The sequence below is a fragment of the Notechis scutatus genome, chromosome 1 (assembly GCF_049901735.1).
Source record: "Notechis scutatus isolate UNSWTSFEM ecotype Mainland chromosome 1, rNotScu1.2, whole genome shotgun sequence".
Lineage (NCBI taxonomy): Eukaryota > Metazoa > Chordata > Lepidosauria > Squamata > Elapidae > Notechis > Notechis scutatus.
The window spans coordinates 50,861,481-50,882,511 of record NC_142009.1 but is presented as its reverse complement, the minus strand read 5'-3'; the positions used below and the strand labels follow the sequence as shown (position 1 = coordinate 50,882,511).

Sequence of the window (21,031 nt, the reverse complement as noted above, 5' to 3'; positions counted from 1 at the left end):
ATTTTTAAAAAAGCTTTGTTAAAAGATTTTAAAAGGAGAAAATTATTAATATAAGAAAAACAATTGCATATCATTGAAAGAGGGGGAAAATGACTAATAAAATTGTACAATATGTATCTAATAAACGTGCTTTTGTATAATAGTATCATACTGGGTCTCAGAAACATACTTTTTCTTTTCATGCAACATATATTGTAAAATTTTCTTATTCCTACATAGGCCTCCATGGAATAGGCAGAGATTGTGTATTAAGTAGTTAATGTCTAGCTGAAAACAGAATTTCAACACAGACTCCTGTGATTACAATGAAATTCTGTCAGCAATAACAGAGTTAATAGTACAATTCTCCATTGTTCGGCTGAATCAATAAACTACATACAGTAACAAGATAGAAAATGTTCCGACTTCAGAAGAAAAGGCTTATGCCTGCAGGGGACATACACTGGAGAAAGAAAAAATATTTACAATAAAAATTTTGTTCAAGCTCAGAGACCAAGACCAGACCTTAATCACAAATGTGAATCTACAAGGATTTATTTTAGTCTGCTAAGTGCTAGCTCAAACCTGCCATTATATATGGCATATTTTCAGAATGTCAGTAGCTGCTTGCTATCTTTTCACTTAAATAAAACAGTTTTGCTTGACATTATAATATGACACCAAAAGAATGCTGGAGATTTTGATATTTGTATAGGTCAGTTGCATAGAAGCAGGAGCCATCTTAAACAAATATTATTTCATAAAATACCAAAGGCTATTCATGTCATATTCAAAGCAACGGATGCTCGCCATAAGTGACAGTGGAATACAAAAATGGCTCAAGGATAAAATTTGAGGTTATACCATTTTATCTCTAACCTTGTATCTTCCAGAAATTTCTGAGAGTTCAAGTCCACAGATCTTAAAATTGCTAAAACTGAGAAACACTGGTGTAGAGTATTAAAAATACAAAGACCTCAAGAAGTCATGTCTGATGATAGCAACTGCAATTCAATTTAAAAAAAAAAACATGTAAGGAGGCAGTATTCTATGTGTATGCAATATTATCGTGGCCCTGGCCCTTTGAAACACCTTGCTCATTAAGATAAGATTGGCTCTCCTGACCTTCCATAAGAGCCTGTTCCAGTTGGCCTGGAACAGGAAGAAGAGTACCATGTTGGAAGTGGTTAATGGACTAATAGATCCCACCTCACCCCCTGTACATCTTGCTTCCTTCCCTTCCATTTTTAATCATAATTTTGTAGTCCTATGGCTTTGATTGCATCTCTTTTAATGTTGTAAGCTGCCCAGAGTTGCCTTGCGATGAAATGAGCCTCAAATAAATTTAATAATACAGTATATATTGTGGGCTCAGTAAACTATAACCTTCAAAAATAATTCTATGGAAAACAGTAGAATGACTGAATTCATAGAACTGCACAGTCAAAACCAAATGCCAGTAGCAAATGCCACTTATCAATGGTAGCACTCTAAAACAACATCAATGTACAGTTTTGAAATTCTCTGACAAGTTAAATTGAACATTTTGTTTTAATATTTCAAGCAAGTGTATTTTGTTTCATGGTTGCTTTTAAAATCATTTTGATACATCGCTTTAGTTAAGGAAATATTTATTTTAGTTCAGAAATGAATTAGTATACAGGAAAAGAATCAGTGTTATTTATAATAAACATTCTCTCAGTTCATCTTTCCAATAGTTGGCTTACGTACATTTCTTTTTTGGTGGGATGGTTACAAATGCTTGTTCATTAAAGATATTGAGGCACTTTTTTTCAGGAAGGAAGATTAGAATTATTGAAAATAAGGAAGAACATTCTTAAATTTATGAATTTCTCAATCAAGACAAGTTTAAACTGTCTACAGCAACTTTTCTCAACCTAATCTTCAATTTTGCCACAATTGTGGTAGTTGTAATACAAGCTATCTGAGGTGCACAGGCTGTGAAAGTCTGTCTTGCAGGCTCATTACAAAACAATTAAAAACATGCTGAATTCTCCCTATGCAACAAGATAATATGATAAAATTTCAACAGTATATATGCACATTTTCACAGAGTTAACAGAATACCTGTTTTTATCCATTTTTCCATCCACTTCTACTATATGATAGTTTCTCACATAGATACTAATTCTGTATATATAAGCTCCGTTGCAGCTCTTATTTTGCTGTTCAATCCAAAGATCTCTGGAAGGCAAAATGTGATGAAAATTGGAGGCATGACTGGTCCAATCTCACATTTCCTTTCTCAGATAATCTTAGATTGGAGAAAGAGGAAGAGGATCTTCTTAGCCCTTCTACTCTGACTGAAGATGATGTGTGGAACACATTCTCATAGTGACAAATATGGGGTGGGATGTATTACCATCACCTTTTTGGACATATCACCTGTCTCTCATTAAGTAAGTTTATGTCTGAGATAAAAGTAAATGATGCTATGATGACATATTTATGTCCAACAGTAAGACATTTAATTTATTACATTTATAGCATTCTGCTTGGGATGGTGCATCTATCCATATAGTACATACATTAAAAATATGTGTACCATATAGTAGAAAGAATGCTGTTCAACTATGCAAATCACCCAATACCTAATAAAACACTAGGTGATTTCTATTTATATGGAGGCTCATTATATTTACATGTTTAACATTTAAAGAAATTTTCCAATTAGATTAAGTCCTCAGTTAAAATGTATGAAAATAAGGGTATGAAATTAAGGCAGTCGTTGCTGAACAAATCAAATCAAGCTAAAAACCAAGGGTTCCATTAAGAAAAATATTAACTAAAAATAATCTAAACCCTTGCACTAAAAGTTTTTGATTATTTATGCTTAGTTTGTAAATATGTAAGAAACATATCTAACCAACATTTCCTTACTAAAAATAGGACAATTAAAAGAGACAAAGTTCCCAAATAATAATATATAAACATATACTTTAGCTAAATTTAATTTGGGTCATCAATGTTCAAATAGAATAATAAATGGTGTCCTACCTATGGTGGTAATAACAGTCCCCGCAAAGAAGAAGGAACTTCCCAAATCCCAGTGACTGATGTGATTTGGCATATTTCCTTTAGGATTGACTCCTGCATTTATTGCTGCCACAACTTGCTGAAAATTTAAAGACATTTTCTCAGTATTTATGAAATATAAACAAGGATATTAGAACATACTATTCCATATGCTTTGTGAAAGTAATCTACCTGTCTAATTTTAAAACAAAATAGTCCAAAAAGGGATGAACATCTTACAGCAAATTGAAACTGCTTCAATTCCAAGAGTGTGTGATTTGAGTCTGAAATATAATTGTTAAAATTATTGAACTCACTGAGAGATAGCAACTGTTCATGGCTAACGGTAGCCTTGAATTGAATCTCTTGAGTGTTAGTCTTTTACTTTAAGCAATTTAGCACACTGACCTTTCTATATTCGGTAAGCTTTGGAGAAAATACTAGTAAAATATAAAGATAGATATATCAATATTTTGAATCAGCAATTATTTTAGGATTAGTAACTCTTAACATTATCACAAAAGCATGGATTAAAAATTAAAACCTTGATATCAAGGGTTTCAATCCTAAAATAGGCAATAAAATCAATAAGTACCTTTCACACTACATTTTATTCATGCACTGAATTTATGAATAATCATGAATAAGATAACAATTGGCTATAATATAGCTTGTAGAAAAGTAAATAAGAAATAAGAAAAGTAAATAAGAAAAATAAATAAGAAACAGAAACTAGCTTTATGTATCAGAAAATCACTTCCCCTACTCAAATTATGAATGTTCAGAGAAAGGTTAATAATTGTAACCATCAGTATAGATGCTCTAAGGATTCTGTCCCAATAAAAATACTTTATTCTATTTAATAAGCATTTAGTTCATTCCCAATAAAATACTTTGTTCCATTTAATAAGCTTTAGTTAGCATTCCATTCAGTGCAGTTGAAAAGTATTCTAAAAATAACTTTGACTGACCTACTAACATACATGTTAATACCTACACATTCTGAATAATAGTTAATAAAGTAGTATGACACTAGCCCTAATAATTAAAATATATATTTGAGGACTTATTTTGCTACTGTCGAAACAGTATTTCTCAACTTTGTTGACTTTAAGATATGTGGACTTCAACTTCTTGAATTCCTCAGCTAGGCAATTCTGGAGCTAAAATCCACACATTTTAAAGTTGCTAAGGTTAAAAAACACTGTGTTAAAAGAATTAAAACTGCAATCCTTAGCATGCTTGCTGAAAAGTTCCTTAAAATAATAAGTTTTAATTCTGGACTAAGCATTTACAATGTTGTTCCAGTGGAAGGGTAGGGTGGGAGAACACAGAAAGCAATGTTTTTTACTGTTTTATTATCATATAAGTACCGGTGTTTTCTGCTGCTTTACTTTGTAAGCAGATATTTTGCAATCTAAAAGTTTTACCTGTTATTTTAATGAATTTGTATTTCCATCTTAGTAAATGCTCTTTTTTATGTTAAATCTCACAGATCTGGTTTTAGCATATTTTAAGTGCACACTGAAATACAATCATGTATTTGTGTTCCTTCCAGAGATGGCAATGACAAACAACTTTTATATTATTGCAAATAAAATCTATGAATATATCCATATCATCACCTGAAGTCAGGCTCAGTCTGAAAGAGTCTTAACAATTTTTCATCCTAAAATACTAGAATCATTCACTGGAAAAGAAGCCACTGTTTGGCTATAATATCTATTCACTTCAGTTGTAATGCTTAACTTCGGAGCATAGACCATATGTACTCAAACTTTCGTATAGCCTCAGTATTATTTCTCAACCTTGAAAATCTGTGGACTTCAACTCATGTGGACTAGGAATTCTAGGAGTTAAAGTCCCTACATTTTCAAGCTACTGAGGTTGAGAAACACTTCTGTATAGCCTGTCCAAATTACATTGCTAAAATTCAGGAGTATATATAGTAGTGTCTTTTAGAAAGGTGTCCATCTTGGCATTGTAATCATCTGTATATAGGATAACTGTGCATCTTCCTTTATCAGCTGGCAAGTTCACACAGAAAGATGTTAAAGAAAACAGTTTGGCTTTTCTAGACTGTGCAGTGCACATTAAAGAAGAGAGAAGCCTTAACACTGAAGTTTACAAAAACCCTCACACACAAATCAGTATTTACATTTTGGTTCTCACCACTCACTGGAGCACAAAATGGGAGTGATCAGAAACCTACACACTGGACTGAAAGTTTATCTAGCAATAAAGAAAAAGATCCAGCAGAAGCTCCTCCATTACAGACAAAGAAGAGACCAATAAGCATGGCAACATTGTCATTCCAAACATTGTAGGAATATTTGAAAAGCTCAGGAGAATTTTCAACCAACACAACATACATGTATACTTTAAATCCAAGAATACACTAAGACATAAACTTGTCCACCTGAAGGATAAAACACCAAGACAAAAACAGAGCAATGTTATATGTATAATACAATGCAGTGAGACATGTGCAAATCTGTACATTGATGAAGCAAAACGACCACTTCACAAGAGCATGGCACAACATAGGAGATCAAACTCATCAGGACAAAATTCAGCTGTCCATCTGCAAAATAATGGTCACTCTTTTGAAGACAGCTCTTAAACTCTTTTTGGTTTAAAAGAGGAGTAAAAGAGGTCATTTGTGTTAACATTGCGCAGCCCTCTCTCAACAGAAGGAGAGGGATAAGACACCACCTATCTCCAGTCTACAACACAACTCTTGCAACAGTGCCAAGAAGATTCCACAACCAATTGGACCCTGAGGGCAAAGATAAATCCTGCAAGTGGCCACAAGAGCTCTCACAGAGTGATAATGAACCAGATGACTGCAAGGAAATATAATCCTTCCATCCCTCCACCATCCAGTCTCAACTGTTAGTACCTATCCTCTTATTCCTCCCCCTCCACACCATCACAACTGTTCTTCTTCCTCAAGGGGAAAAAAACACTCTAGTTACCTTTGGAAAAAAAGCACTTTTGAGATGACAACAATGATTATAGTCATTTTCAGATTTGCACCTATCATCTTAAAATGATGTTAGATTCTTGCTGTTCTTCTAAGGGTTGTTTCAAAATGCAATCAAGGACTGATATGACAGGAAAGCGTGCTTTTTAAGACTTTTAACTTTGGGAGCCATCTGTCCCCAGTAAAGAGTAGCTCTCCTAGTGCATCCTTTTAGAAACATGAAAAACATCTAGCTGCAATGACTTAGTGATGGATCATTGAGGAGTCACCAATGCTGGAACGTTTTTCCCCAATCAGCATTTTTTGTTATTATATGTTACTATATTTTTTATCAGATTTGGATATTGTACATCACTTACAATCATACTCAGGGATGCAGTGGCTCAGTGGCTAAGACACTGAGCTTCTCGAACAGAAGGTTGGCAGTTCAGTGGTTCTAATCCCTAGCGCCGCGTAATGGAGTGGGTTCCTGTTACTTGTCCCAGCTTCTGCCAATCTAGCAGTTTGAAAGAACGTAAAAAATGGAAGTAGAAAATTAGGGACCACTTTGGTGGGAAGGTAACAGCACTCTGTGCTCCTTCAGCATTTAGTCATGCCGGCCACATGACCACAGAGACATCTTCAGACAGCGCTTGCTCTTCGGCTTAGAAATGGAGATGAGCACTGCCCCCTAGAGCCGGAAACAACTAGCTGTCAGGTTTCCAAGTGATGAAATCCATTTTTTTTTTAAAAAGAGCAAAGTCCATCTTCCAAAACAATTTCTTTTATTTAGGAAAGCATCAAATTGGCAAAGTCCATGGTAATTCTGGATCTGACACAACCTGGAATTGCCCCACAAAATTAGAAGTTAGAAACAACTCCCCAAAGTCATATTCTCCAATAGAAGTAATTCAACGTTGCTTGATGTCATAAATCTTCACCTCAAGGGGCCTCAGCATGGTCAGCTCATGTTCCCACGGGAAGAAAAATCACCTAGCCTAAACAACTATCTCTATCTCCATTCCTGCCTCCTTAGGAATTTGGCAAGTCCAAAACCCTTCCCCCATAACCGCCAAAGAGAAAGTAAGAAAAAGAATATATACTAAGCCTAACTAAAATGGCTACACATATGTCAATTTTGGGCTTGACACTAGCATGCATGTGCAGGAAAACCTTTCCCTTTCCCTTACAATCATACTCAGCTGAGATGGTAAATAAAACCAGTAAATAAATAAACTCATTGAGGTTTTTTTGAACACACTAGTATTACCTTAAAATATAAAAACAGTTAGAGAAACTAATTAGCAAGGCAGTCTATGGACTAGTTTCATCCAGAGGAGCATAACTTACTTCATAATATTAGGAATGAAAAATGGACGAGAGGATATGTATTCATATGATATGGTCATGTTATGTCTCACCTATATTCACAAGTGAGAATACAGAGTTCCACAGTTCAAAACATCCAAACCAAAACAGAAGCAGACTAATAAAGGGTTAACAGTACTTATTCCAGTCCTTGGCAGACTTCCCGGAATCTGTCTGGTAATTCAGAATGTCCATAAATTACAAAGGTCGCTCCACACGTATCCTTTCGACACATCAAACACTTTGCTTCCAAGCAAAGTTTGAGACTCATCACGCCTCCTTAAATCACCTGGATTGGCGTGTCAATCTCCCTAATCACTGTCTGACTTGACACCTCCCCTCAGCTTGACGTTTCAGTCTCCTCCTAGTTCTGGCGTCAAGCCACGATCTGTCAGCTTCCCCACTCGAAGCCTCTGACTCCTTCCAGTCACAACATGGTCATATAAATCTTTCATTTTGCTTCAATTAAATTGTTAATAAGACAATATAAAAATCATTACAAGTTAAGGAAGTGAGTGTGTTTTTCAGTTATATGCTCAAAATTTCAAACTCTTTTCTATGAAGAAATGTGAATTTATCGAACCTGGGGCAGAGCAAAAAAGTTCATGATTCAATATTGGAAAAATAGGGCTATTCCAGATTTAGGATCTCAATAGGTGTCCGCTTTCTGTTTATAAGCAGAGCTTTAATGGGCATTACAGATGAATAACATTTTCATGCTGTCAAGGTTTAATGTTTTTATTAAGCAAAATTAAATACAATATTTTAAAAATACCCCAAGTATCCCAAGGCTCTGTTTTAGGCCCAGTACTCTTCAACATCTTCATTAATGATTTGGGTGAGGGGATAGATGGGGAACTCATCAAATTTGAAGACGACCCCAAGCTGGTAGGGATAGCCAACACTCCAGAAGATAGGCTTAAGGTACAGAAGGATTCTTGACAGACTTGAACATTGGGCACTATGTAACAAAATTAAAGTCAATGGTGAAAAACGTAAGGTTCTACATTTAGGCAAGAAAAACCAAATGCATAGGTAAAGTATAAGTGGTACCTGGCTCAATAGTAATAACTGTGACAGGGATTTTGGAGTCCTAGTGGACAATTGTTTAAATATGTGCAGCAGCTCCCCAAAAAGCCAACACAGTTCTAGGCTGCATAAACAGAAGTATTGAATCAATATCATGTGAAGTCTTAATGCTACTTTATAATGCCTTGGTAAGGCCACACTTGGAATGCTGCATCCAGTTTTGGTTGCCATGATGTAAGAAAGATGTTGAGACTCTAATAATAGTGCAGAGAAGAGCAACAAAGTTGATTAGGGGACTGGAGGCTAACATATAAAGAACGGCTGCTATAATTGTATATGTCTAGTGTAATGAAAAGAAGGACTAGGGGTGACATGATAGCAGTGTTCCAATATCTCAGAGGCTGCCACAAAGAAAAGGGAGTCAAGCTATTTTCCAAAGTACCTGAAAGCAGGACAAGAAGCAATGGGTGGAAACAAATCAAGGAGAAGCAACCTAGAACTTAGAAGAAATTTCCTGACCGTTAGAATTAATCAATAGAACAACTTGCCTCCAGAAGTTGTGAATGCTCCAACACTGGACAGTTTTAAAAAGACATTGGAAAACCAATTGTCTGAGATGGTATAGGGTTTCCTGCCTGAACAGGGGATGGACTAGAAGACCTCCAAGTTCCCTTCCAACTCTATATTATTCTATATATTGGGAAAGGGGTGTTTTATGCAAGTTTTTTCCTAATTTTATATTCTTTTTTTGTTTTGTACATTAGAACAAATTTTTAATTACTTGTTTCATTCCTTAGTTCAATCCTATTTCTGACCTATCGTGGTATTAACCACACTTTCATTTTGACTGATACATATTTGCCCTTTTATAAGCATTGTACAATTAGGCCAGAGCAATTTATTGATTACATTTATATGATGGCACATTTATGATATTTCCATATAAACACATGTTATAGCATTAGTAATATATCACAGTCATTTCATATGAAACATTACAGGTGGCAATTGCTACAAAACTACTCAACTCATTCTGGCATGACACAAGCAGATTAATTTAATGTATTTATATTTACCTAACATTTATCTTTGGAGTCCCAACATCCCTGGGAAAATAGCCTACATAAATAAGATATCAGTACATTGAAATATGTGCTTTTCTTACTGTTATTTAAGTAAAACTTCATCCTGAACTTTTCCCAATTGAAATACTGTACATCAGTTTTACAGTACATTGGGTGCAAACAACATTGGGATTCTGGAAGCTGAAAAGGTTGAAATCTGAACATGTGCTATAGATATGTGATTTTAAGAAAAACTCAGCTAAAAGAAAAGGCACCATGAATCCCTTGGCAGACCCAAGAAATTACAAGAGACTCTACAAGATGGATCTACCCAGGGATGGAATTCAAATTTTTTAACAACCGGTTCTGTGGGTGTGGCTTAATTGGTGGGCATGGCGTGGCTTGGTGGTCATGTAACTGGCTGGGTGTGGCCAACTCAACCTCACTCACATTGAGGCTTCTCATGACTGTGGGTCTGCTGCAATAGTCGTAACTGTGAAAAATTGTCATAAGTCACTTCTTTCAGTGCCATTGTAACTTTGAATGGTCACTCCACACTGTTAAGCCTGAATTCCCCAACGAGTGTTAAGGAAAACAAACTAAACAGAATGTGTAGCATAGTCAGATAGGCAGACAGGTAAATGTGTGAGATAAGTTTGTATTTTAGCTTGTGCTATCAAAAATATAGTTTATTCCATTAGGAATTATAGCATAGTCATAATAAACGGTCCATTAGTCATGTATCATTTCAGTCAGTCCAGTCGGGGATACTCAATTTGCAAAGTCCGTGTTGAATAGCCAATGTCAGTTCACTTACAATAAATCAGTCCGTATTATCTCTTCTCTCCATTGAGAAATCAACACTCCTTTCTCTCCTCCGTTCCAGTAAGGAAAAACGCAGTCATCAATCCATCCAGTAATTAGGGATCATTAAGCAGAGAGAGAGAGAGCTGCAATTGACTTGCTTCTTTTATGGTGCTTTTACAACCACACCCTTAATTACATTCTTGTAGTTAAAGTTACACACACTTTAACCAACAAACCATGATAACTTATTTATTATTTTTACCCAAACCAGTTAGGGTAAACAATGTTATCCCTAACATTCTCCCCTTTTGGGTAATAATAATAATATAATAATAATATAACCATTTACACCTTTAAATCATAATTGTTACAACTCTCTTTAAATTTTACTACACCTTGAGCTTTTGTAAACTGGTCTGCAATGTTTTCTTCCGTCATGCAGTACTCTAGTTTAATTAGACCATTTTTCACAGATTTTCTAACATTTAAGTATCTTAAATCAGTATGCTTTGATCTAGTCTTTACAGCAATATTTGTAGCTAACTGTATGGCTGCCTGGTTGTCCTCGTACACAATAATGGAATCTTTAACAGTTATATCCATGTCTAATAATAACTGTTTATACAGAATTAAGTCAGTGCATAGTAATGACAGACATGAAAATTCTGCTTCCATCGTGGACAAGCTGATATGCTGTTGTCTGATTGACCTCCACCCTATTAGTGTCTTACTAAATAATATAGCCATCCCAGATGTTGATTTTCTAGTGTTTATGTCAGTTGCAAAACTTGCATCTGCATAGGCACTAAGAATCAAATCACCTTTTGGCTCTAGATACAATGCATGGTGCATTGTTCCTTTAAGATATCTTAAAATTCTCTTTAATGCTTGCCAATGACATTGATGTGGATCATTATTAAATCGTGCCAGCTGATTAACACTATAAGCAATATCTGGCCTTGACCAATTGCTTATATATGATAAGCTACCAATCAAAGATTGATAGATGGTCTTATCGAATTTGGGACTTTGAGCATCAGTTTTGCAAACTTCCTGACTCATTGGAGTCTTTGCTGGCTTGCAAAGTTCCATTTTATACAATTTAATTAATTGGCAAATTTTATCTTCTTGAGATATCTTAAATCCATTTTTGGTTTTGTTAATTGTCAATCCTAGATACTTTTTAATTTCACCTAAATGCTTTAATTTTATCTTTTTGGCTAATAATGAAATAATCTCAGTAGCTTCATTATTGGTCTTAGTAATCAAAGCAATATCATCTGTAAATAATAACAATAATGACACTGTTCCATTATTTTCTCTTTTAAACATACATGGATCTGCTAAACCAGATTTAAACCCTATATTGTTTAATTCTTTCACAATATATTGGTTCCATTCATAGCCAGATTGTTTCAATCCATATAGACTCTTTTTGAGTTTCCAACAATCATTGCTATTTGCTATATTATCATTTATACCAACTGTTTTTTTCAAATATATTGTATGCTGCAATGGTGCATGTAGATAGGCAGTTTCTACGTCTAAATGGTTAACTATATAATTCTTTCTTAGCTGCCCATACTAAAGCTGCTCTTAAAGTTATAGCCTTTAAATTTGGTGCAAATACCTCATCATAATCAAATGCATTTTGATTAAATCCTTGAGCTACTAACCTAGCCTTATAAGTAATTGTCCTATTATTTCCAGTCTTTACTTTGAATATCCATTTGCACCCAATGGATTTTTCTCCTGGAGGTAATTTGGTATCGTCATATACTTTCGTTTCCTTTAATGAATTTAACTCTTTTTCCATTGCCTTTTGCCAATTCTCCTGATCCTTTACAGCAGTGATCCACAACCTTTTTTATGCCGCGGCCCGGTACCGGCATCAGCTGGGCGCCGCGGCCCGGTACCGGCATCAGCTGGGTGCCGCCATCTTTTTTTGATGAAAAAGTGCTTCCGGTGACCTCACCGGAAGCACTTTTTCATCAAAAGATGGCGGCGCCAAGCGCTTCGGTGAGCTTTTCCGGGTAGAAAGCCATTTCTACCCGGAAAAGCTCACCGAGAGCTGAGCGCCGCCATCTTTTGATGAAAAAGTGCTTCCGGTGAGCTTTCTACCGGAAAAGCTCACCGGAAGCACTTTTCATCAAAAAGATGGCGCGCCAGCAACCAGCGGCCCGGTAGGACTTGTTCTGCGGACCGGTCCCGGTCCGCGGACCGGTGGTTGGGGACCCCTGCTTTACAGGATACATCCTAAGTTCATCTATACTAGTAGGAACTTTATTTACTTGGCAAACTATACTTGCCTGATACCTTTCAGGTGGTCTGGTTATACGTGTTGTGCGTCTAGGTATTACAGGACTTACAGGTGGACTTTCCTTTATTTCCTGTTCTTGATTATCTATCTCTTCTTGATCAATTATTTCCTCTTGTTCTGGTTCTATTTGCTCTTCGTGGACTTCTTCTTTAATTGGACTTTTCTTATAACTAGTCTTTTCTTTCTGCCTCTTGTAGGGTTCTATAATTACATCATTATCTGAATCTTGTTCTAATCTATTCCATCCTATATGTTCTAGGAATTGTGCACTAGCACTGCAGTATACTCTAGATGTACCTGGTTCCCAGAATCTATAAGATCTATGGTTTGATAGATATCCAACAAAAAATAATCTTTTAGCTCTATGCTGTCCTTTGTTTCTGAGTTGTGTAGGGATATGCACCCACGCTGGTGCACCAAATGTGTGAATGTAACTTAAGTCAGGTTTCCTACCATGCCACAGTGTGAATGGTAATTCACCTGTTGTTGAATTAACAACATTATTTAAAATGTGATTACCACACATTATAGCTTCTCCCCACAAATTGTCAGGTAATCCTGAATCAGACAACATAGTCCATCCCATTGATTGCAGTGTTTGGCCTCGTCTCTCTATAAAGGCATTATGTTGAGGCCTATATGGTGCAGACTTTTTATGTTGAATACCTGCCATCCTAAGTCTACTCTGGAATTTATTATTTGTAAATTCCGCACCATTATCTGTTATAAGAGTTACTAATTTCTTTTTAGTTTTCTTCTCTGCAAATTTTAACCAATTAAAGAAATTTAGATACATTTCAGTTTTTCTCTTCATTAGAAAACAGAAACCATACCTAGAATAGTGGTCCATTATGCTTAATATGTATCTAGCACCACCTACACTTGGTTTTTTAGGACCTATTATATCGGCAAATACTACCTCTAAAGGCTCTTTGGTAGTAAATCCATCAACTCTATTTGCCGGTATGACTTTGCTTTTGCTTTGATTGCAAGCAGAACATTGCAAATACTTATTACAAGGTTTTAAACTTATTCCTTTAGATAGTTGAACAGTTCTCTTAATCATTTTAAAATTTAAATGACCTAACCGTCGGTGTAACAAGTGAATACATTCATCATGAGGTTTCTTATTATCATAAACCGTGTTAGCCACCTCTAAACCATTATCATTTAACACATACAATTCACCTCTTAAAGATGCAGTAATTTTCTTACCTTCCTTTTCAATTAAGCAAGTATCTCCCCTAAAGGTAACAACGTATCCTAATCTAACCAACATTCTAACTGAAAGCAAATTAAATTTAAGTTGAGGTACATATAACATTTTTACGTTCTCATTTATATAAGAGCAATGTGCAATACCTTCACCTTTTGCTTTCATTTTCCACTCGTTTGCCAATGAGATATGCTGTGAACTCATGGACATTTTTACAAATTTTTTGTTATCATTTGTTATACAGTGGGATGCTCCACTGTCAACCACCCATAAATTATTTTTTACAACTCCATTACTATACATGGCTAACTCAAAAATTTTATTTTTTCTTTGATGACTTCCAGTATTCTGACTTGCATTCTGGCGCTTTGCTTTCTTACAAAATCTTGCCAAATGTCCTCTTCCTCCAAAATTAAAACACTTTTTAATTGCGTATGCAGTAGGTTCATTATCTTCCTTTTGAGGTTGCTCCCTCCTTAACTGATCTCTTTCAAGCCTTCTTCTGGCCTCTTCAATCAATCTGCCAGTGATATCAGTTAAAGTTAGGCTTTCTTTAGGTAAAATTTCAAGGGAAGTTACGTAGTCATCAAAACTTTCATCTAATGAAGATAGAATTATGTAGACTTGGTGTAGTTCAGAGAAAATAAGCTCCTTCTCATGCAGTTCTTGAAAAATTCTTTTCATAGTATTCAAATGACTCAGCATATCACCATTCTTTTGGAGATGCGTCCGAAAAGCTTCCGTGTTAGATTTATGTGAGCACCAACGTTATCTCGGACATAAATCCTCTTCAGTTTTTGCCAACACCCAACAGCTGTTTGCTCTCCACGTATATGAACAAGTTGCTGATCAGATAGTGTTAGTCCTATGATGCAAAGAGCTTGTTCATTTTTCTGTTTAAAGTCTTCTATCTTTTGACTATCTTCCTCATTTTCAGTATCCCATTCCTCTACGTTTGGTGGGTTTTCAATTATGTTCCACAGACCTTCTCTTCGTAGAAGTAGACTACATTTCATAGACCATGAAACATAGTTTGTTCCATCCAGCTTGGATATAAGGGACAAACTTTGTAGACTGACTTGTGCCATGTTTCAATATATGGATATAAAACTATAATTAATAAAAACACAGCTGTCTGTTTACTGTAACGTGTAACAACACAAAATCTCACTTTTTACATAAACCTGTTTTTTATCCTAGTTAAAATGACTTTGCAGTCTCTGGGCCCATAACCAGTGTTAAGCCTGAATTCCCCAATGAGTGTTAAGGAAAACAAACTAAACAGAATGTGTAGCGTAGTCAGATAGGCAGACAGGTAAATGTGTGAGATAAGTTTGTATTTTAGTTAACACGCAGTAAAAAACAGATACGCTTGTGCTATCAAAAATATAGCTTATTCCATTAGGAATTATAGCATAGTCATAATAAACGGTCCATTAGTCATGTATCATTTCAGTCAGTCCAGTCGGGGATACTCAATTTGCAAAGTCCGTGTTGAATAGCCAATGTCAGTTCACTTACAATAAATCAGTCCGTATTATCTCTTCTCTCCGTTGAAAAATCAACACTCCTTTCTCTCCTCCGTTCCAGTAAGGAAAAACGCAGTCATCAATCCATCCAGTAATTAGGGATCATTAAGCCAGAGAGAGAGAGAGCTGCAATTGACTTGCTTCTTTTATGGTGCTTTTACAACCACACCCTTAATTACATTCTTGTAGTTAAAGTTACACACACTTTAACCAACAAACCATGATAACTTATTTATTATTTTTACCCAAACCAGTTAGGGTAAACAATGTTATCCCTAACACACACAAGCAAAGTACCAGCAAAGGAGGGAAAAAAACCTCCAGAGAAGTTCCAGAGACAGGAAATCTAGTCCTGCCAAGAATGTAATAAGGATTAACGGAGGCAGTTTCTGTAAGCAACACCAGAATGTTTCCTTCCTGCCTTCCTTACAGGATTAGGCCAGTAATTTCTTCTAACAACTGGTTCTCCGAACTGCTTAGAATGTTAACAACCAGTTCTAGGGAATAGGTGCGAACCTGTAGAATCCCACCCCTGGTCTTGCTCAGAAATAACCTAAGTGCTAGATTCAATTTCTAGAAGACATGATCAATGGATTACTTTGCATAAATCATAAGTGGGATACATTTTAACAAAAAAAAATATTTGCAAATATATAACACGACAAGAAATGAGATGGGAAAATATTAATAATCAATAAATGTTAAGAAAATATAATACAATAAGAAGTTATGCAAGAATATTGCCAGTGCATTGCACTCTGCTTTCCTCCTAGTGAAATTTGTAGCAAATTTTTACATATTGGAACTTCTTAATAAACAAAAAGATTTTGCTGCTAATCATTTTTTTGAAACAGGCATTTTAGAAAAACAAAATTACAATTAACCAGATATGCATTTCCTTATATTTATATGCCATCATTTTAGCCATTGACTATCCACTGGAGAATGAATGCCTCTTCCGCATTCTTTCAACCAATACAGTCCTGAGATTTCTTTTGCCAATTGGGCCCACAATATTTGCTGATATCATTGATCCATCTTGTTTTAGGTCTCTTTCGTGGGTGCCTTTTATCAAGTGGAATCCATTCTATGACTGTCTTGGTCCACCTGCCATCAGTTCTTCTTGCTATGTGACCAGTCCATTTCCATTTCAATTCTTTTACTCTCTTGATGATATTGTATATTGCTCAGTCAAAGGAGCAGGAAAGGTTCAGAGGTGGCTACTGGTCAAGGGATCACATCCAGATTGTCCAGCAGTCATTGAAAGGCACAGTGACTACACCATGCCTCTGTGCATGGCTTTCATTGAATACGAAAAGGCGTTTGACTCAGTATTCCAGCATGAAATAATTACGGCATTGTTCAACCAAGGCATAGACACTGCTTACATAAAATTACAGGGCAATAGCATACAAGGACATGAACTATCATTGCCATATTATTTTTGTTTAGGTGGCATCACATCCTATCCACGTTTTCAAAGTCCACAAATTGGAATGAATCACAAAAATGGATGCAAAAACATTGCCCAGACATAGTTATTTGAGACCATATGGTGAATCAAGATTTTAGCAACTTTGAACGACTTTATTACCAAAATAAGGTGGCAGATGATCCTGTTAAGCCTTCCAGCAGGGAATGAATAATCTTAAACAGAACCACCAGAAAAATAAAGGCAGAGAAGTAAGAATATGCTAGCATTCCTCTATGCTAATGGATTAGGCTGCAATTTTTAATGTTAATATTTTTGCACTGTATGGCTGCAATTAATTTCAAAGTTATGCTTCCATAACTTGGGAAGTATTGTAGATATTGTATACAGAGTAATACAAAAATGATAAATATAAGAGAATATACCATGTATACAGAGTAATACAAAAATGATAAATATAAGAGAATATACCATGTATACAGAGTAATACAAAAATGATAAATATAAGAGAATATACCGTGTATACAGAGTAATACAAAAATGATAAATATAAGAGAATATACCATGTATACAGAGTAATACAAAAATGATAAATATAAGAGAATATACCATGTATATTCCTTTCTAATATTACATTATTTAATAGTCAATCCGATGCATTCGCAATCTACTCAAACTCAATCGCATATTTCTAGGCTTGAAGTCTGTTTTGTTAAATTAAACATAATGTAAGGTCTCATCAGTCACTCAGATGTATTGGTTTGCTTTTCGGCTTGGTTGTATTACCATGTGATTAGAGTATATCTGCTCTTAAAATATTTCTGATGTCTTTTTTGTGTGTAGGGATGTATGCTTCTTTCCTTTGTGTGTGGAGTTATTTTGTGCATGGGGAAGCTTTGTAGCATATAACCACCCATCTGTGAGAAGCAAGGGAAGCTCCTCAATAAGAATAAGGACTTGAATTTGGTAAGGATGGGTGGATCAGCTTGTTCAAGATCTGCCTCTGTTTTGTGTGGGTCCATCAATCTATTGCATTCATTACTGCATTTAGTAACTCTTTTTTTCAGAGGAAGAGTTCCTGTGAAACCGTGAAACCATTTGAGAAAGAATTGTAGAGAAATAAATAAAATTTTAAAAGTTGCTTTATTTTTAAAAAGTGTATCCTGACATACATATCTTAACTTAAACAATGCTATTTTGCTTATATTTTACTGTAGAATTATACTCCCATATTAAGAGTCATTTAAGTCACTTAATGACTTAAATTTAATGACTTTTTTTAGAATAACTGCTATCTAGTACAAAAATTAATCCTGGAAATAAACAGTTACGGACTAGTGAAGCTTCCCAAACATCACTTATATGTGTTATAAAATATTTCATTTTAGGTAAATTATAATAAGTAATATCCGTAATGTTTAATATTATTTCAGTATCACTGTAAAAGGCAACAAGGACTTAGCTAAAGAATGATTTATTAATCAAATTGTATAACAAAATAATGTGCACATTCCTTTAGCAATTGAAAATGGATTTGTGTTTCATTTAGCAAACTTAATGCTTCATATCAAATGTTTCATTTTTGGGTGGCAATATTTTTTATCCCAGTCCCATAAATGATGACATTCTTCCTACTGAGTTGAAGTATGAGTATCACTATGCATTAGATCAATACCACTTTATAAGGTATACCACTTATAAGATACTGTGTTTTATTATAGGGTTCCAGTACTACATTGTCCAGGCCTTACAGGTCACCAACCACATCTTTTAATGTCCAGAAATGAAAATTATTCATGCAATTCTGCTTCACTTTGGATCCAATGCATGACACACTATTTTGATTGTGAAATTTTACAAATGTATTTTGTCACTGGAACATATAACATTTGATAGCCCATTAAACTATTTAATTTCTGATATATGATATGATATCTGATCAAGCACCCTGTTAACATAAAACTTTTTGGGAAACTAGTATGGTGTCAAACTTCTTGTAGCCTTAAGTGGTCAACTCCTTAAGCTCTTCATATTTCTGATGTCAGAACAATATTCTGGCCTAACTCATTCCAATGCTAACCAACTACCTTAGTGTTAAATCATGACTCAGTTGATAGATCCAGCATAATTGCCTTGTTGTCACTCTGCATTTTATTAGCCTACTGTGCAAAGGAGTCTGTGTCCTTGAGACAAACAATAAACAACGATACAACTAGCATAAGAACATAGACAAAACTTTCATTAACAAAATTCTTAAATAGTATAATCTTTCCATAAGCGGATAACTAGCTTAGTAAGAACATATTTAGTCCAAAGAAAGAAAATCAGCATATGCTTATAAATAACTCCCCAGTTTTGATCAGTCAATGAAACCCTTAAAAGGGTAATATAACATTTCCAAAAATTGCTGTTTGTGTTTATTAAAGGGTCCAAATAGGACACAAAGCTTCCATTGCTGAAATTGACCTTCATTGTTGCACATACGGGAATGAGTATGAAAAATGCAATCTTTGGCCTGGACTGAACATTGTAAAAAAAAAAAAAAAAAAGGTAAAGTATCCCTTTAGTGTCTTCAGTTATTTTGAAGCCAAAGCCATGATGGCAAACCTATGGCACGTGTGCCAGAAGTGGCACACCCGTCCATCTCTCTGGGCACACCAGCTGTCACCTGTTACTCTTCTGGGTTTCAGTATGTGCATGCATGCTGCCCGCTGGTCTTTGCATGGGTGGGAGCGCCAGAAACTGGAAAAGCAATTCCCCAGCATGCATGTGCATGCCGGTCAGCTGGTCTTCTCATGCGCATGCACATTAGAAACCAGAAGACTAGGTGGCTGGGGCTTCTGGTTTCTGGAGCTCCTGTGCAGGACACCGGGGAGCTGCTCTTCCAGTTTCTGGCATGCACACGAGCACTCCCATTTTGGCACCACTGGACTAAAGCTTTGTGAGACAAAACCTACAGCAAAACAGAGAAGCAGAATAGCTTTTTACAAGTGAAGTGCACGTTCAGAAAGATAAATATAAGAGGATGAAAGTAAGACTAAAATGCCAATCATGTGGAATAGGGAAGTGTACATAAAAGATCAGAATTAACAATTATTTCTTTCTTGTCCTCTATAAAAGTAGGAGTATTTCAATACAATCCTAGCTGGCACATTTTGATCCTATCCTGAATGTGGGTGCCATTCCAATTTCTAAAATTAGCTAATTATCCATTGTTTATCCTATAGCTCTGCACTATCCTGTAGCTCTTCACTATGGTAGTGAACCCATACAATTAACTCAAATTTAGGATAATTGTTCATAATGAAAACAGTGTTTAGGAAATAAATAAATAAACAGTGCTTGGCTGCAGAAGAAAAATGTTATGTTATCGTCACAAGGAAATGCATCCAGATTCACCACAAATAACAGCTGCATATTGTGTATGATAGAATTGCTACCTGGAAAGGTTATTATTATTTCTAATTAGTTCTTCAACCCAGCCATATGGCTGATTCATCAACCATATGTAGTTCCCAAGCCTGGATAAATGGGGAGAATTTGGGAAAGCAATGGTGAACTACTCTCTAAAAAATCTCACCAAATACTTTATGGCAATAACTCAACATGATTCAGATATGGATACGAAGAGTGGACCCTCCAGGCTGGATGGTAACCTGAAAGCTACTGGAGAAGAGCAAGGGCTAGCTTTTAGTAGTCAGGGATTTTATGACACGTTGTTGGAAGAAAATCTTCAGGAATCCCAACAAATGATGGTGCCCATGATGAAAGAGGTTGACTATTTAAATAATATCAAATTGGAACATGGAATGTGAGAGGCATGCCCCTTGGGAAACTTTAAATTGCAAAAAGAGAAATGATTAGAGAGAATATATGCATCCTTGGCATCAGTGAGTTTTACTGGACAGGCAATGGTCAATTCAAATCAGATGACTGGTCATGTGATCAAAAACTGGATATTTGGCAACTGGCTCATATTTAGGATTTATGATCACCTTTTGCAACCTACTGATACCCAAAATCAATGGGAAAGCCAAATTCACTTAAAAACCGAGTAATTAACTTCATAACTGCAGTGATTTACTTAACAAATGTGGCAAGGAAGCTCGTAAAAATGCGGCAAAGTTCACTTAGCAACTGTCTCGCTTAGCAACATAAATTTTGAGTTTAATTGTGGTTGTAAGTTGATGATGACCTGTAATTCAAACCAGCAGATAACAATATCCTAACCCAGTGATGGTGAACCTTTTGGTTGTGGTGTGCTGAATGCGCATGCATGATAGCGC

General features: G+C 35.5%; 1 protein-coding gene across 2 annotated transcripts in view; it reads right to left on the bottom strand.

Annotated features, from left to right (window-relative positions):
• Positions 1-21,031, bottom strand: part of KCNK2 (potassium two pore domain channel subfamily K member 2) — an 83,993-nt gene that overhangs the window by 50,071 nt on the left and 12,891 nt on the right. For both annotated transcript variants that reach the window (XM_087963868.1, XM_026680360.2), the window contains exon 3: positions 2,998-3,115. In XM_087963868.1, coding sequence (XP_087819994.1) covers positions 2,998-3,115 — 118 coding nt within the window. The remainder of the gene's footprint in view (positions 1-2,997; positions 3,116-21,031) is intronic.